At 37.9% G+C, this 16,511-nt stretch overlaps 1 protein-coding gene across 6 annotated transcripts in view; it reads right to left on the reverse strand.

Annotated features, from left to right (window-relative positions):
- LOC127633682 (brain-specific angiogenesis inhibitor 1-associated protein 2-like) overlaps positions 1 to 16,511 on the reverse strand; it is a 78,517-nt gene that overhangs the window by 10,699 nt on the left and 51,307 nt on the right. For 5 of the 6 annotated variants that reach the window (XM_052112937.1, XM_052112936.1, XM_052112933.1 and 2 more), the window contains 5 exons: positions 11,975 to 12,190; positions 10,518 to 10,716; positions 7,865 to 8,066; positions 7,612 to 7,680; positions 5,522 to 5,684 (listed from right to left, as the gene is read on the reverse strand). In XM_052112937.1, coding sequence (XP_051968897.1) covers positions 5,522 to 5,684; positions 7,612 to 7,680; positions 7,865 to 8,066; positions 10,518 to 10,716; positions 11,975 to 12,190 — 849 coding nt within the window. The remainder of the gene's footprint in view (positions 1 to 5,521; positions 5,685 to 7,611; positions 7,681 to 7,864; positions 8,067 to 10,517; positions 10,717 to 11,974; positions 12,191 to 16,511) is intronic. The other variant, XM_052112934.1, reaches the window with a different exon arrangement.

Consider the following 16,511-nt stretch of genomic DNA (forward strand, 5'->3'; position numbering starts at 1 on the left):
TGTCCTATCTGCAAACCTGAAATAGATGTTGCCGATCTGATTGCTTCAGCTAGAGGCTCTATGGCCATCGCAAACAAAAGTGGTGACAGGGGCAACCCTGCATGGTGCCTCTATGTATAGGAAAATAATCAGATCTAAAGCCATTTGTCAATACTGGCAGAGCGTGGGTCCGTGTACAGCACTCTAATCCATTGCACAAAATTTTTACCTAGGCCAAATTTTTCCAAAACAAAGAAAAGGTAGGACCACTCAATACGGTCAAACGCCTTTTCTGCATCTAAAGAAAGCACTAGCCCATCTATGGATTTCCCTTTAAAGGCATAGATAATGTTCAAAAAGCGTCTTATATTATCAGATGAATTCCTACCCTGTATAAATCCTGTTTGATCGATCCCAATTATTGTAGGAAGAATTTTTTCAAGAGCATTGCTAAGATTTTAGAAAGCAATTTCGGTCCACATTCAGTAATGCTATTGGCCTATAAGAAGAACATACATCAGGACTTTTACCTTTCTTTAATATAAGCGTGATATTAGCTTCTCTAAGGGTCTTTGGTAATTCTTTAACCACAAACGAATAATTAAACATCTTAAGCAATGGGTCTACAAGCAGCTCTTGAAACTCCTTAAAGAACTCTCCATAAAACCCATCTGGTCCAGGTGATTTACCGTTCCTTAGAACATTAATAGCATTAATAACCTCCTGTCTAGTAATAGGTCCATTGAGGGAGTCTTTTTGTGTAGCTGAAATTGTTGGAAGATTAATCTCAGAAAAAAAGTCAACCATTTGCCTGAAATGGTCATCTGTTTTCTCAGAAGAATATAGATTAATATAAAAATCTTTAAACGAGTTATTAATGTTCTTATTATCGTGGAAAATATTATCCTCTGAGACAACAATAGTAGTGATAAACTGAGATGCAGCACGTTGTTTTGCAATATATGCTAGAAATCTCCCAGGTTTGTCTCCATGCTCATAAAATCTTTGTTTTGAGTATCTTATTTTCTTCTCTGCTTCCACAGTAAGGAGACAGTCTAAAGATGCTCTAACTGCCTGTAACTCTTTCAATAAATCTGCTGATGGAGATCTGTTATACATTTTTTCCTTAGCCAATAACTGAGCCTCCAAAGCCCTGTGATTCATCATTCTTTGACGCTTTTTAGAGGAAGTGTATGAAATAATTTGCCCCCTTGCATAAGCTTTACAAGTTTCCCACAATAAAGATGGATTATCTGTGGATAGAGAATTAATAGATAGAAAGGATTTAAATTCAGAAGAGAAGTAAACTGAAAATGCGCTGTCTCTAAGTGTTGTAATATTAAGCCTCCACTGTATAGAACAGTCTGCTGTATTCCTAAATCGAAGCTCCATAGTGACACTGGCATGATCTGACAGTAAAATGCTTTCAATATTACAAGATAGTACTAAGTGCAGATCTGTTTTTGGCATAAAGAAGTAGTCTAACCTGGACTGACACTTATAGGAGGTAGAAAAAAATGTATATTCCTTATCAGCAGGGTGAAGAGTTCTCCAGACATCTACAAAACCAAGATCTTTGCAAGTATTCTGCAGGGATCTCGCCTGAGCAGTTAGAGACGCAGAACTATGTGGCTGTCTGTCTACAAGAGGATTCATTACACAATTAAAATCTCCACCCACAATTGTTAAATCTGCTGACCTGGCACTTAAGTCTAGAAACACTTTAGTAATGAAGTCAGATGGATGAGCTGGAGGATAGTACATGTTTAGTATGAGAATAGTTTTACCATGCAACAAGCCTACAACAATAACATAACGACCGCCCTATCTTTAATACAGTTTACCATTTTGAACGGTAAATTATGTGTAATGAGAATGGCAACACCTCTACTTCTAGATGTAAAAGAAGAAAAGTAAACCTGCCCAAAACCACCTTGTTGTAATTGTAGATGCTCTGCATCACTCAGATGAGTCTCTTGTAAAAGAGCAATTTCGATATTTCCTTTTTCAAAAAGCAAGTATCTTTCTCCGCTTTATAGGATTATGGATACCTCGAATATTCCAAGTGCAAATCCTAAGCACTCTAGACATTCAATATTGTACAGGCAATCAGTGCAAACATAATACAGATACTTTTAGAGTATATTCCTGTAATGAAACCCTTAGGGTATCTGAGCTTCAAACAAAAATGAAATAAAATCAAAACAGAACACAGAAAACTATTCAAGGGAACAAACCTGCCAAACATGCAGGAAGAACTGTTCTTACTCTTTTCTTCTGCAGGCAACTGCCTACCCCCCAAACACCACTCACATCTCTGAACATAGAGTAAACACAAACCTCACCACGCTCTCAGCAACATGATACATTTTCACTCAGCATGTTATTTTGTTGAAATACCACATAACTGTCCATGAAAGCTCGCCAACCTAGCCCAAGCTGTCAACAAACGCAGTCGCGTCATCTGAAGAGGCAAAGCGCTTCACTGTCCCGTTTATGGTCAGCCTCAGAGTTGCAGGATACAGCAGGGCATACTCAATCTTCATCTTCTGCAGTCGCCGTTTGATATCGTCGAAAGCCTTGCGTTTCTTTATCACCATCGCAGAGTAATCATTGAAGAATGAAATCCTCGGTCCTGCGTCAGTGCTCCTTTCGGGATCCATGCCAACACGACGAGCTGCGTCCAACACTCGCTGTTTGTCCGTAAAGTTATGAAACTTTATGATGACAGGTCTGGGTCTCTGCTTAGGTCCAGGTAATGGCGCTAAAGAGCGATGAGCACGATCAAGCTTGAACCGTCCAGCCTTCGTTGTAATCTTTAAGTAATCGGGCAACCACCTTTCAAAGAATTGCACCGGATCACTTCCTTCCGCGCCCTCTTGAAGACCGACAAGACGCAAATTACACCTGCGCCCGCGATTCTCCAGATCGTCGATGTGCGCTGACATATCGATCACTTTTTATGAAGATCAGCCATGGTGACCTGTAGAGATTCCGTTGAGTTTTCCACACCAGCTATTCGTTCCTCCGCCTGGCCCACTCTCTCCACCAAGGCTTGGAACTGAACGGTTTGATCATTTATCGCGGCTAGGACAGCATTCACTTTCTCATCTATTACCTTCGTAATGTTTTCAGTTAACTTATCCAGAGCTTGAGCAAAGTTAGTGTTGGAACTTTCCTCCTCACGGCTCATGCTTGCGTCGTTCATATTAGCACCCTGCTCGTCGCCGCTGATAGTAGAACTTTTCGGCACAGTCTTCTTAGCTTTCGGCATTCTGTCAGATCCTTTTGAGAAATATTGATCTAAAGACATGGCACAATAACCATTTAAGCTCGTAGAATGATTCTGCTGAGTGAAAATATAAATTAATAGAATATTTGAACTAATGTCCCGAGAGCTCGCCAAAAACGTGTCCACTCTACGACGCCATCTTTCTTCCCCCCAAATCAGCGTGTTTTTGATTCCACCCAAAAAGAGGCATTTACAATATGGTATAATAAATGATCCGTGGGGTATTTTGAGCTGAAACTTCACAGACACATTCTGGGGGCACCTGAGACTTATATTACATCTTGTAAAAAGGGGCATAATAGGTCTCCTCTAAGTGAGCGATATTTCTACAGATGGAGAGTAGATGGCAGTAGAAGAACACTAACACATGTAATCTGCAACACCAGTAATAGCAAAATCGTCTTTTGTTTCAATAAAAGGGGGTCATTGAGTGCACAGTGAACAGGAGCAAAGAAAAGAGCCAATGGAAGTGACTTTAGGGGGCGAGAAGGACACAACAGATATGACAGGGTTTTGTTTTTCTTAGGAATTGCCTACTTGTGAGAATCCTGGCATTGCCACGCTGTACAGTCTCTGTCTGTTGTGTGGCATGCTCTGTTGTACATTGTAAATTACAAGCTTAAACAATAAATATTGAATGCAGAAGGGAGGGGACTGTGCGGTGCTGATTGGAGATTTATATTTGTTCCTGGCATTGTTACGCAACAAAGACCTACTTCTGTTGATCTGACAAAAAGTGTTACTGCATACCCCAGTGCAAGAGTTTGTGATATATAGATTGAAATGTTAATGAGTATTTTTGTCTTGTTTCCTAGTAAAAATATCTAAACATTCTTAAAACAAGTTACAAAAAATGATCTTAATTTCAGAGATATTATTATATGTTTAAATTTGAAACAAAAAGGAAAAAAACAATGGGGTAGGAAAAATAAATTTATATTAAATGGAAAACAGGTTAAAGGTTAATTCTTCTTACTCCATTGACAGATTTGTTTTTGCTCATTTTAAGCAAAAAGTTTAATACATTTTGTCAGATTTCTCTGAAAACAAGACTCAATATCTTATGCCAATTTGCTTGTCAAGTAAATATATTATGTTTTAAAAATTCTTAGATATTTTTACTGGACAAGAATACAAGACAAGACCAACATACAAATAAAGAACAGGATTTTTTGTTGGAGTGTTTATGTCTACACAGAGGCCCTAAAAGACATTTGGACACTTAAGGGGCATGTAAACATGTATTAATACCATTGCATTAGACAGCAAAATATCAAACCAAGTTACTTTTATTTTAAAGACAATATAGCAAACTTTTTAAACTTTAAAAAAAAGCGATATATACCATGAATTAAGATTAAAGACAAAACATATTTGAGCACTTTCTGGTTATAAAATGTTAGTGGATCATGTCCATAGTAAATGTGATGAACTACACCTGTGATTACTCTGCCAATACACCTGTGTGAATTTAAAAGGGATCTCAGTTTATACATCCACTAAAATTATGTTGAGACGAGTCGGTTAAAAATATGTGCAAATTAAAGTGCTTAAAATGGCAAGATATTTCTTGAAAAACGTCTAGCCTAATTTTCTTGCCAGATGCCACTTGATCATGTTATCTATGCAATAAAATTCATGAACAGTATGTGTAAGTTAAGTGTCAAAATACATTTTGGGGCCACTTTACTGTATTTTTGTATGTATATCTTTTTATGTCTGATAAAATGTATTCATAGGCAACTGTTCATTATTATTATCAATTAATATCCATCAAGGAGCTTACAAATAATTCCTATCACAAATTCTGCAAACTCTCTCATTCTAATCTTTTTTCTCTGTCCTCCCCAAATCTGTGTTGTTGGAAAGTGTCTATTAGAATGGCCTCTCAAAAGAAGTTTAATCAAACAAGAAATGTATTTTCTAATCAGCTCAGTTCACGCAGCTAAAGTAACACACACACACACACACACACACACATAGGGAGTGATCCTGGTTTACTTAGGGTAATGTCTTGGAACGTTCTCTATGCTGTTAGCTGGAGCTCAGGCTGCTCTAATCAAATTGTCGGGCAACTATTTTTCTATTGTGCCGTCATATACGGAAGGTGATTAATGCTTCAGTTCTATTAACGTTACTATAGAAGTCTGTGCTAACATCTGCATACATTTGTCAAGATTAATCTGTGTGTACTGAATATGAGATTGACGCTGCATGAGAACAGACTTTGTGTGTGGGGAAATTGCCTACTTGTGAGAATCCTGGCACTGCCGTGCTGTATGGTCTCTGTCGGCTGTGTGGCGCGCTCTGCTGCTGGGTGAGGAAACGGGCAGTCATGCCGTAGTCAGGTGTTGGTGAAGCTATCTCTCTTTCCAGAAGATTTCCTGTGCTGCTGCTCCTGCTTTGCTGCAAACTACAAATACACACGAATATGGGTGATTCTTCAGTTAGGGAAACTTAGCTTTGCCCTAGTATGAATTCAATGTTTTTTGTTTATTTTTACAAAATCACATTTGAACAGATTAAAATAAACTTTTCTCCCCTTTTACTCCCCAATTTGGAATGCCCAATTCCCAATCTCTCTAAATCCTCATGGTGGCATAGTGACTCGCTTCAATCCAGGTGGCAGAGGACAAATATCAGTAGTCTCCGCTTCTTATCACATGGCTTGTTGAGCGCGTTAACGCGGAGACATAGCTTGTGTGGAGGCTTAACCTTATTCTCCACGGCATCCATGCACAACTCACCACGCGCCCCACCGAGAGAGAGAGAGAGAGAGAGAGACACATTATATTGACCACGAGGAAGTTAACCCAGGTGACCCCTAGCAACCGGGCCAATTTGGTTGCTTAGGAGACCTGGCAGGAGTCACTGAGCACGCCCTGGATTCCAACTCCTGACTCCAGGGCTGGTAGTCAGCGCATTTACTCGCTGAGCTACCCAGGCCCCCAATAATAATTTTTGTTATTGTGTGTCTTTAAAGGTGCACTCAGTAATTTTTTTCTCCATTAAAAATGTTTTACTCCTAAAGAATTTCATTGTAATTTTCAAACACATGTATAAAATCATGACCACTGACTTGAGATGAGGACTCTAGTCATATCCGTAACCTTATTAAAGCTGTTTTATTCTACATGGAGAGGGTCACTCATGGGGGCAGCCATGTTTGGATCACATGACCAGCTGAATACTACTTACTTAATCTCAGTAACTGTCTTGGTATTGGACACTTTCACTCTTGGATTAAATTAACCATAGCTGATTGTGAATAGTGAATTTCTACAATGGCATCTGTAACTGAAAACTATTGATTTTGAATAATGCTGCATCAACACCAATAGGTGTCACTGTAAGTCCAAGATGACACAAGCAATAAAGTTAATGAGTGCACCTTAAAGTTTTCCTTAAAGTGTTGAAATTTTAAAATGTCATAAAATTCTCTATTTAACATCCACTCTGTAATACATTAATGAAGTGGATGCACTTTTTGTACTTTAATACAAACATAATTATCCTACATAAATTAATTTGGAATGTTTGCATACACTTTGTAATCATTTTGTTTTTAACAAAGATTCATTGTTCCCAATATGCTGTCATTAACATCATAGCAAGCATTTTAGACAACAACTGAGGACAGATGTGGATATCATGGACATGAGATGGGGAAGCACATCTCTGCCAGAACCGTTTGAAGATCAACAATGCAACTTTTTTGTTATTTTTAAAAATGTTACCTCAAAATATGAGGGTAGATTAATTAATAAATAATAATAATAAATTGATCAATTGTCACACATTATACATACATTTCTGCATATACATGGTGAAATTATTTATTTTTCACATATCCCAGCTAAGCTGGGGTCAGAGTGCTGTGTCAGCCATGATACGGTGCCCCTGGAGCAGATAGGTTCAAGGGCCTTGCTCAAGGGCCCAACAGGGGTGTCAGGGCTTGAACCCCTGACCTTCTGGTCAGTAACCCAGAGCCTTAACCGCTGAACCACCACTGACCAGTTAAGACAATTAGGTGTCTTAACTGGTCAGTACTTGATCATTTTAAGTCAGAAAAAAAATTCTCCAAAAACCACAATTACATGCCATTACCACCAAACACATAAATCGACACATTCATATATACCAAAATGCACTTGAAAGTTGATCAAGGCACTTTAGACACACACCAAGCCCTTTTAAAATTGCATGCTTTATGATGCTATTAAGCGCATCACCATAGTTCTCTAATTACACTGGTTAAGCTGTGCCAGCACAAAATGAAATGGCATTTAGAGTTTGAAAGGCCTTTTGTAAACTCATCATTAATATTCATACAGACTCACCTGACATGGAGTTTATTGCTGTCTGCTTCAGGAATCACACGAGTGTAGGAAAACGGAAACCAGCCTCGCCTGAGAGTACAAATATAATACAGTGGAATTAAAAGCATGAATACTCTAAAAATACTGAAAATCATGTATTTTATTATTATCATGTATTTCTGTACAGTCTTCTTATGGAGCGGTGTCTACAGTATGAATCCAAACTTTCACTTGAAGTGTGATCTTATTGTGATGTTAAATTTAAGGTTCTTACATCCTGTTCTTCTCATTTTCTCCATAGTGCCAGCCATCTCTGGCCTCAGGTACCAGCAGTGTGATGATGTCTCCTTCTGTAAAGCTGAGGAGGGTGCTGTTGTCACCGGCGATGTGCGAGAAGAGCGCCTGAACACGTGTCCGCCCGTTTCTCTCCAGCCCGGCTGTCATTGAGCTAGACCTGGGCAGGGTCTGGGTCTCTGCTAGGGTCAGAAGTCAAAGTTAGACATTAGTGCTTAGCACGAGCCCATTATGAAAACATTGTTGTGTTTACATTGTGCAATAAACACATTCAAAGTTTTAAGTGGACACCATTTCATGAACAAAACTTTGGGAAACACCATGAGAATACTGAATGTATAAAAGCAGCAATGGTAATTCATTCTGAGGCAAAAGCTTTGTTCCAAAACCTAGTTGGCTGCCTACTTAGGCAGCATTATGTCCAAACTGGTAACACTTTATTTGAAGGCTCAGATGTTATACAGAAATAATTGCACTTGTAAGTGACTAGTTATGGACCTATTTGATATTATTGCCCTTTACATTTGCTTTTTGTTCCTAAAAATGCACTTATTAGTATTTTTAAAATTACATGCTTTATAGGTTCTCAGTACACTGTGTGTACAATGTAAAGCTAATATGAGTCAAATAAATATAGAAAGTGTATTTCAGCATAGCTTTGAGAAGCAGAGTGCTGTTATACAAAGTGGAGATAGTACTATAGCTTTTCTAAGTGTTTAGAGCAGTATACCAACCATTATTTATACAAAAACCTGTTAGAATTAATCATTTGTTTCCATTACTGACCAACATATAAAGACCTAACAACTAAAATAACTACTGTCTCTGCTTTTGTATTGCGTTGAAGCTTAGCTTAGCTAGCTTTGCTGAAATATGCATTCCATTTTTATTTTACACCTATAAGCTGCACATTTACAAAGTGTACTGAGAACCTATAAAGGATATACAGTAATTTGCCAAAAAATAGCTACTGCTATCTACTGTTTTTACCAAACAATTTCACTGTAAGGAAAATACCTATAAAATGGGTTTAAGGCAAGAAGAAGGATTCAGCCAATAAAGTCCTAGTAAATGCGTTACATCCCCATAAAAAGACTATAACTAGTAACTTACAGTACAAGTTTTCCAGTATATACTTACTTTTCATTCAATACCTATAGATATTGATAAAATCAAATCAATGAATCCACTTAAACCGTTTTACCCAATATTTGTGTATGCTGTGTGTTTATATACTTATTAGGGTATAATGTTGTTATTACCTCAGCAAACATGCTAATGTTTATACTCTATTTGAATCAATTGTTAGTCGAGTCTCTCATGTGCATCATGCTTTCTGCTAAAATTCTACTTTGGTGTTCTATGGTAGAAAGAAATTCATACAGGTTTGGAGCAACGTGTGGGTGAGTAAATGATGACAGAATTATAATTTTTGGGTGAACTATCCCTTTAAAATCATGGAGAGATGCTGGGTATTTAATAAACAACAGCACACAAATGGCACTCCTTGCCATTTGTGTGCTGCTGTTTATGTAGAGCTTTCCAAATCAGTCACTTATGAGGTTCCATAACAGTTAGTGTGCTGCCTACGTAGGCTGTAGGCAGCAAGGCAGATCACTAAGTTTGGAACAGAGCCAAACTTTCACAATCATTAAGACTGCTCATTTCCACCACTTCTTAAAAATGCTTCCCTCTAAGAGAAGCTTCACCCTTCTCCTATTTTCTATCCATTTTTTAAAGCTGTCCTATCTATTCCCACCTGCTCTGCCCTGTTTTCATTGTCCATACAGTCAATGAATACTCACTCCTTTCTCAAGGAGAGAGAGAGAGAGAGAGAGAGAGAGAGAGAGAGAGAGAGAGAGAGAGAGAGAGACCGGTGGGTACACAGGTGCACTGATGCTGATAAACCCATGAATGCAGAGACTGACATTAAAAAAACCTTATATTAAAGGAATAGTTCACCCAAAAAGAAATTCTGAATTCATTTACTCACTTTCAAGACTTTCAAGGCAAGATTTTCAGTGAATAATTACTTAAATGTCAGTCTATTCCTCACGCTTTTATGGTGCGTTTTTGTCCATTTTGGAGCTTGACACCCCCTGGTCAGAAGCAATATTTAATGCATGGAAGAGAACAGCATTGATTTTCTGCTAAACTTTTACTTAAATTTAAATAAATGTATGCATTTGGCAGACGCTTTTATCCAAAGCGACTTACAGTGCACTTATTACAGGGACAATCCCCCCAGAGCAACCTGGAGTTAAGTGTCTTGCTCAAGGACACAATGGTGGTGGGTGTGGGGATCAAACCAGTGACCTTCTGATTAACAGCCCTATGCTTTAGCCACTACGCCACCACCACTCCACAGTACTTTGGTGTTCTATGGAAGAAAGAAAGTAATACAGGTTCGGAACAACATGAGGGTGAGTAAATGATGACAGAATTATCATTTTTGGGTGAACTATCCCTTTCAAATCATGGAGAGTTGCTGGGTATTTAATCACATGAAATGCCTCATATTGAAGTAAATAACATTGCAAATTTACAAATTGGAACAGGAGACAGTTCAAATGAAAGATGTTTTGCTTGTTGTGCTGGCAAAGGTCTGGAACATTCTTGAGCCTGTGACTTACCTAGAGTGTTTTTGGGCTTGGCAGGAGCCACCTTGCGGACAGGCAGGGTGTTGGAGTAGGCCTCTCCCCCGCATCTGTGGGTCTGTGCGGAAGATTTCTCGTGTGCGGCTCTGGTCTCCATCCAGTGGTGGTAGTCTTCTCCTCCATGAACCCCTGCTGAGCCATTCACCATGGGCACACTTTCTGCTCCCATCATCCTCTGCAAGATAATTACTTCATTAGGAATATTTAAGGTACCTAATTTTCATGTGTATGTTAATGCATTTCTTCTCCATTCTCTTTAATTTTGAGACATACGACTCGGCAGTGAGCACAAAACCCATCAAAGATCAGTCGCACCAATCTTAAATGGGATCTAATATCCTCCTGCTTTCAGTTCTATGTTTTTAACCTCAAGCCTGTTGTCTTGCTAACACAGTGTTCTAATCAGATGTGATGCAATAAAGTAAAAACGCTAAAAGCTTTAGATTGATATGAATATACATTTTCTATTTTGTTGCATCGCTCTGGGTAGCCCGCCCACAGTGAAATCTCATTGGTACAAAATCCTGCATCACATAACTGTAAACCGAACATGAAATACTGTATGCTCAGATTTGGTGTAATTGTGTACGGGTGGAGGAGAACAAATCTCAGTTGCCTCCGCATCTGAGACCATCAATCCACGCGTCTTATAATGTGGCTTGTTGAGTGCGTTACCGCGGAAACATAGTGCGTGTGGAGGCTTCACGCTATTCTCCACGGCATCTATGCACAACTCAACACGTGCCCCCAAAGGAGTGAAAACCACATTATAGTGACCACGAGGAGGTTAACACATGTGACTCTACCCTCCCTAGCAACCGGGCCAATTTGGTTGCTTAGGAGACCAGGCTGGAGTCACCTGATCTAATTTTTACTGTACTGTATACATAGATATATATATATTCAGGTACTAAACCATTTTAAAAACTTGCCATCTTGATTTAAATAAATAAAACACTCTAGAACTGTTATTCTATTCTGCAACACCAGCTGTGACTAAGGAGATGTTACTGCACCGTGATAATAAACTGTAAACTGAAGGGAATCGTAAGTGTGAACACCTGCAGGTTTCAGATTATGCTCCTTACATTAATGTGGTCATTAGCAAACTGCATATAATTACTTTACATCCATCTACACCGAGCTTGAGAATAGAACAGTCTTTATCTCATTCCTCTGGCCATGAGCACACCTCCCACCCCAAACTCCCTTAGGGCTTAATTATATACATTATTAGTACTACAAGTTACAAATTTGCTAGCTGCAACATTCACTGACTTCTACAAAAACTGAGGCATCATATCGTTTTGTGGCTCACATTTGATATAGCAATTTTAAAGACTTTACTTTGGGTCAAACTGGACAAGACTTGAGGTGACATTATTCCATAAGGAAATAATTTCTGATGAAAACCTTCATACAATCCAACTCACCATCTGTTGGTTTGGCACAGGAAGTGGTTTGGCTCCAGGGATTGAGTCGGAGATGGTCAGGTTAGATTTAGAGGTGTGATTGGAACTGGCCCCCAGAGTCCCACCAGCTCCTGAGCCCATCTGCTTGGCCAGGAGCATTGCTCGATCCGGGAGTTTATTTGGGTCGACGCATGCTTGTTGCCATAATGGGATCTTCTGTGTCAGCAAATCTCTGCCCTAAAAAACAAACAAACAGCAGCACAACTACAATTAGTGCCCAGTAAGAATGACATCAGCAAAAGAGAAATATAGATTATTTATTCTACAAAAGTGTTAATCAGTAACACATAATGGTTGTTTTTCACCCCAAAATGCAAATACTGTCTTTATTTACTTACTCTCATGACGTTCAAAACCCATATCACTGCGTAACACAAAAGCAGATCTTTTAATGAAGAAAATACCCAGAATTTCAATATTTTTACAGTGAAAATATCGATATCTGTTGCACGTTAATAAGCGTTATTAGAGAAGCTTATTCACAGTAGCTTGTATATTCACTTGAAAACTTGTGAATTGTTTAACACTAATTGTGAATGTGCCAAGCATGTCAAGATTTTCTCTATAAAATTATTTAAATTATCGCATTCCTACTGAAGACTTAGAATATGATGTTTGTTACATGGACCGCTTTTATAAAACATGAACTACTGTTGTTTTGAAAAGATGAACCGTGATATTCATCAAAACATTTCCTTTTGTGTTCTGCATAAAAAAGAAATCATATGGGTTTGGAACAACATGAGGGTTAGTAAATTATGACAGATTTTCATTTCTAGGCAAACTATCCCTTCAATCATAGAAAGTCTATTTGGTGGATATCATGATAGCAGAACAACTACAGAATCAAATATGGATTCTCTCACTCTATTTGTGAAAACAAGGTTTCAGGGCTGAACTTTTCATTGATGGACTGATAGAAGGTGGGAAGGCGATAAAGTGATCGCTTCTCACCTACTGTTCTTCTGAAGCTCTGAGACATTCCTCTCAATCCTGACAACCTCACCGCCCTGAAGCCTGAAATAGCCTCATTACTTTACCCCATGCACAAGCACTGAGCCTGGCTGAGCTCCAACCACTAGCTGTAATAGAGAGATGAGGAATGCCTATACACCTCTGAATGTTGAGCAAAAGAAATATAACTTTATGTTTGGACTCTTTTCTGTAATTCAGATCATTTGTATGAGCTGTGCATGCATGTTTACATAAATCTAACACTGTGCATTATCTACAAGTTAGCTAATTAAATAATTTCAACTCAAATCAATGTTTCATGTGCATTTAATTATTTATTTGGCAAGTATTCTTGTGATTAGAAACACAATGAGCAGTCAGACAGGCATTAATTACAAAATGAAAACCAACAGAACTCCGACGCAAACCGGAGGTGGATTTCAGTTGTTCAGCAGTTTATTTCTTCACGCATACTTACAATTTCAAAACAAAATTTTAAGTTCATGTATTTATTTATTTGGTTTGTAGCCATGTACTAAAAGTTGGATAATGTGCCGTCAGATTGACAGGTTGATCAGGATCCCGATGTGAAGCTTACTTATTGTTCACTTATAATTTTGCCCTCTGCTGAAGCTTCATGTTGGGAATGGAGAAAAAGACTTGAGAGCTGCAGCCGAGGGAAAGATTATCTGTAAATAACTACTTAAATGTGTTTCTGCTCCTCACACAAAGAAATTGCATGGCTTCAGAAGACTTGTTTTGAATATGGCACACATACTGTATGGGCTACTTGTATGGTGCTTTAATGATGTTTATTTTTTTGGCCTTTGTGGTGCTTGTCCATGATCACTAAGAACTGTTCTTCTATTAAAAAAGTTTCTTTGAAAATTCTACTATTGTGTTTCAAAGAAGAATGTCTTATGGGTTTTGAATGGCATAAGGGTGAGTAAATGATGAATTTTCATGTTTGAGTGAATAACACATTTACCCCAGTTTGTTCTGGTGATATAAGTGTTCATGGGTCCATGTAATAAATGTACTATAGGTCACATTGAAAAGAAATGTCTGCTAAATTACTACTTCCATTTCCAGGAATCCAGCTTTTAAACCCTTTGAACACTGACAACACCTTTCATCTAATCTTTGATCTCATTCACCTCTAGTTCTCTACTTATAATACCTCGACAGTCTCTATAGCTCTACTAGAAGGTACAGGTCAGTACGGACTCCACACAGTCCTCTTCTAAGTCACGACCACACATCACCCTGCCAAAGCAATTATCACCTGTCTGCTTGTCCGAGTACCTGCCGACTCAGTCGCAAACCTCATCAGGTTCACAGAGGTAAAAATACACTGCCACTGTTTTCATTTTGTTGTTCGAATCAGCAGATCTGAGAGAGTGAAAAGCTTTAAGATATAAAGTGTGATGGTGCAATATACAGTATATGCCATTACAAGCACAAGATTCCATGGTCATGTAGACTGAAGCATTTGAGGTTAGAATAATATAAGGAATATTGCACGATCAATACTGTACTTACAGAGGCACTTAAAATTAAAGTGATTGAGGGAAATGTTTGGTAGGGTTTAAAAAAGGCAGAAATGTGACGCTTGTAATTTTATAAAATAATTTACATTCATTCTTCTGTTAAAACTTTTGCACTATTTGAGTTGTAAAGTTGTTTAAATTGTAATTTTTACGGCGGTTTGAGGAATTTAGGCATTAAAATTTGGCAAAAAAGTTGTAAAACTGGATAGAACTACACAGAAAAAGTTAGTAAGTGATATTATCATGCTAAAATCACATTAACACACATTGTTTACGTCTTGTGGCTATCATTTTGAAACTGAGTATTTTAACATTTATGGATTGGCCCCATTAATTTCTATTGTAAGTGGCTGTAACCTAGATTTTTGCTTTTTTAAAGGAGGGTTTTTTGTAGAAATCAATATTATGCTGCAAATGCTGTCGACGGCGCTTAACCTGTTTTGAAAATGGTTTTAAAGGAATAGTTTAACTTAATAAAAATTCTGTCATCAACTGCTCACCCTCTGTTCCAAACCTGGATAACTTTTTCTTCCATGGTATAGTGAACAGATATTTGCATAATTACCTAAAAAAATCTGGTGTTCCGCAAAGCTCTCAAAATCTAATTTCTGTGCATTCAAATATGATGTGTCAGGACATGTCATGCCAGATTTGACATCAATTATGCCAAATGCCATTGGTTCTTGCATGTCACAACCAATCACAATGTGGCAAGTTTGAATACGTGGAAGTGCGAATGAAGTTTGAGAGCTACAGTGGAGGGTAAGTCTTTGAATAAATATCTGAAATAGTTTAGTAAATATAATTACATTTTCTGTACCTCACACAAAGATATCAAATAGCTTTAGAAGCCTTCGACATATAGCATACAAGTTGTAAAGAATACTTCTAGAGTTCTCTTTTGCCATGTTTTGAAGCTTGAAAGTCCGCATTCCCATTGACTGTATGGAAAAGAGCTGCATAAATATTCTGCCTAACCATTTTCAGTCATATTCTCTACTGTTGAAAGAGGTCAAACGGAAAAGAAGGAAAATGAAACTGAACGATGACTGAGACTAACATACTGCCTAATATTTCCTTGTGTGTTCCAAGGAAACTATTAAAGTCACACAGGTTGGAACAACACATGTGTGAGTAAATGATGACTGAAGTTTTGGGTAAACTATTCCTTTATTATAGTAAAAGGTTACTATGATCTTTGATCACCATGTAGTGTAATGGCTAAAGCTCAGGACTGGTAACCAGAATCTTATTGGTTCGATCACATCAAGGACTGAGTACAGTCATCATTTTGTGCTTAACAAGTCACTTAACCTCAGGTTGCTCCAGTGGAAAGTCCCTATAATAAGTGAAATACAGTTCACTTTGGATAAAAGCATTTGCTAAATAACTACTTTTTTTTTTTGTCACATAAAAGCAATTTCAGAGACTACAACTACAAATCAGTTCCCAAGAAACCCTTTAAATGTCCCTTATATTTTTTTTATGTTATATGTCCATATTTTTATGTTTATTTCCTATTGTCCCTTACAAAGAGTCTGTATGTTCTCTTTGTTTCTTCTGCCCTAAGTTGCTGAAGAATGAGTAAGAATCAAGTACTTTTGCCTTTGCATGGCTGGCATGGGCATCGGTGATAAGATCCAACAATGATAAACTGGCAGATGGTCTGTTTATTTCATGTCACTTTGTTCTTGCTGTTCTCACAGCGCAGAGCAGAACCATCAAATAAGGGGACATAAATAAACTTGAATTTCATTGCATCGATAAAAGAACAAGTGGCATCTGCAAATAAGTGAGCATTTCTCAGAACTTCTGTAGCTTCACTTTATTTTTTTAATGATACTTTTAACCAGCTGGTCTCAAGGTGATTTAAAAAAATATTTTGGATGAATGGAGTCCAATCCCACTCTTAACTATACTTTTGAGACAAACGTGTCACCAGAGGTTAGCTAAATCATACAAAAATAAATTTAGGGTTAAAGTAACCTATTGCA

This window comes from Xyrauchen texanus, chromosome 40 (genome assembly GCF_025860055.1).
Source record: "Xyrauchen texanus isolate HMW12.3.18 chromosome 40, RBS_HiC_50CHRs, whole genome shotgun sequence".
NCBI classification, from domain to species: domain Eukaryota; kingdom Metazoa; phylum Chordata; class Actinopteri; order Cypriniformes; family Catostomidae; genus Xyrauchen; species Xyrauchen texanus.